The 1,623-nt window shown below is 50.9% G+C and overlaps 1 protein-coding gene across 1 annotated transcript in view; it reads left to right on the plus strand.

Annotated features, from left to right (window-relative positions):
• The window catches only part of LOC107298065 (cathelicidin-related peptide batroxicidin-like), a gene marked incomplete at its 3' end in the record, with an annotated part of 34,399 nt that overhangs the window by 7,697 nt on the left and 25,079 nt on the right, over positions 1-1,623 (plus strand). Inside the window, exon 4 of the mRNA XM_029286445.1 lies at positions 245-362. Coding sequence (XP_029142278.1) covers positions 245-362 — 118 coding nt within the window. The remainder of the gene's footprint in view (positions 1-244; positions 363-1,623) is intronic.

Genomic DNA, 1,623 nt, shown 5'->3' on the forward strand with positions numbered 1-1,623 from the left:
GGAAGGAAGGAAGGAAGGAAGGAAGGGAGGGAGGGAGGGAGGGAGGGAGGGAGGAGGAGGAGGAGGAGGAGGAGGAGGAGGAGGAGGAGGAGAAGGAAAACGACTGTGGGGTCCCTGGTTCTCTCAGAGCTGGGTGGTTTCCTTGCAGACGTCTCGTGACCCAACTAGGGAACGTCATCAGTGTTCCCCTACTGGTTGGGCCACCCGGCTTGACTACCTCTCCCCTCCTCTCCTTCCTCTCTAGGACCAGCCCAGACGGGTCAAGCGGTTCAAGAAATTTTTCAAGAAAATCAAGAATAGCGTGAAGAAGCGGGTCAAGAAATTCTTCAAGAAGCCGAGGGTCATCGGGGTCTCCATCCCCTTTTGAGGCAGCATTCCCGCAGGACTCGGTGGCGGCCGCCGCGCTCCGATCCGAGGAAAAGCCGGCCCCGAAAAGGAATGGCGGATGCCCCAATAAGATTATCCACCGATCGATCCATCAATAAATACTGTCAATTTCCATATCTGGCTTTTTTTTCCCTATTTTTCGATTCTACGTTTCATGCAGTAACAGCGGTGGAAAGGGACCCTGGAGGTCATCTAGTCCAGCCCCCTGCTCGAGCAGGAAACCCTTACAGAATCATAAATAAGACAGTTGGAATGTACATTGGAGGTCATCTAGTCCAACCCCCTGCTCCAGCAGGAAACCCTTACAGAATCATAAATAAGACAGTTGGAATGTACCTTGGAGGTCATCTAGTCCAGCCCCCTGCTCATGCAGGAAAGGGTTTTTTTCCTCCTCCTCCTCCTCCTCCTCCTCCTCCTCCTCCTCAGAATAACAGTGGTAGAAGGGACCCTGGAGGTCCTCTAGTCCAACCCCCTCTATAAGCAAGAAGTCATATTTTGCAAAGACTTTATTTATTTCCATATTTTTTTTAAAACAACACTACAAATATTTCTGCCCTCTCCCTGTTGCATTCCACCCCTTTTCCCTAAGTCCCCTTGGGCTGCGATATTTGGCTTCCCGCCCCGGGTTCAGAGTTCGAATTCTGGTTTCCCATTCAACATAGGCACAAACGCTCCTGTTTGGCTGCCATCTTGGGCTCTCCGCCCTGGCTTCGGAGTTCGAATTCTCGTTTCAAATTCAACATGGGCACAAATGTTCCTCTTTGGCTGCCATCTTCCGCTCTCTGCCCCGGGTTCGGAGTTCGAATTCTCCTTTCAAATTCAACATGGGCACAAACACTCCTCTCTGGCTGTAATCTTTGGCTCTCTCCGCCCTGGGTTCAGAGTTCGAATTCTTGTGTCAAATTCAACATGGGCCCAAATGCTCATCTTTGGCTGCCATCTTTCGCTGTCTCCACCCCAGGTGTGGCGTTCGAATTCTAGTTTCAAATTCAACATGGGCACAAACGCTCATCTTTGGCTGCAATCATTCGCTGTCTCCACCCCAGGTGTGGCGTTCGAATTCTAGTTTCAAATTCAACATGGGCACAAACGCTCATCTTTGGCTGCAATCATTCGCTCTCCGCCCTGGGTTCGGAGTTCGAATTCTTCTTTCAAATTCAACACGGGCACAAACGCTCCTCTCTGGCTATCATCTTTCGCTCTCTCCGCCCCGGGTTCAGAGTTCGAATTCTCCTT

Source organism: Protobothrops mucrosquamatus, unplaced genomic scaffold (assembly GCF_001527695.2).
Source record: "Protobothrops mucrosquamatus isolate PMUCROS unplaced genomic scaffold, P.Mucros_1.0 scaffold3685, whole genome shotgun sequence".
In the NCBI taxonomy this organism is placed as follows: domain Eukaryota; kingdom Metazoa; phylum Chordata; class Lepidosauria; order Squamata; family Viperidae; genus Protobothrops; species Protobothrops mucrosquamatus.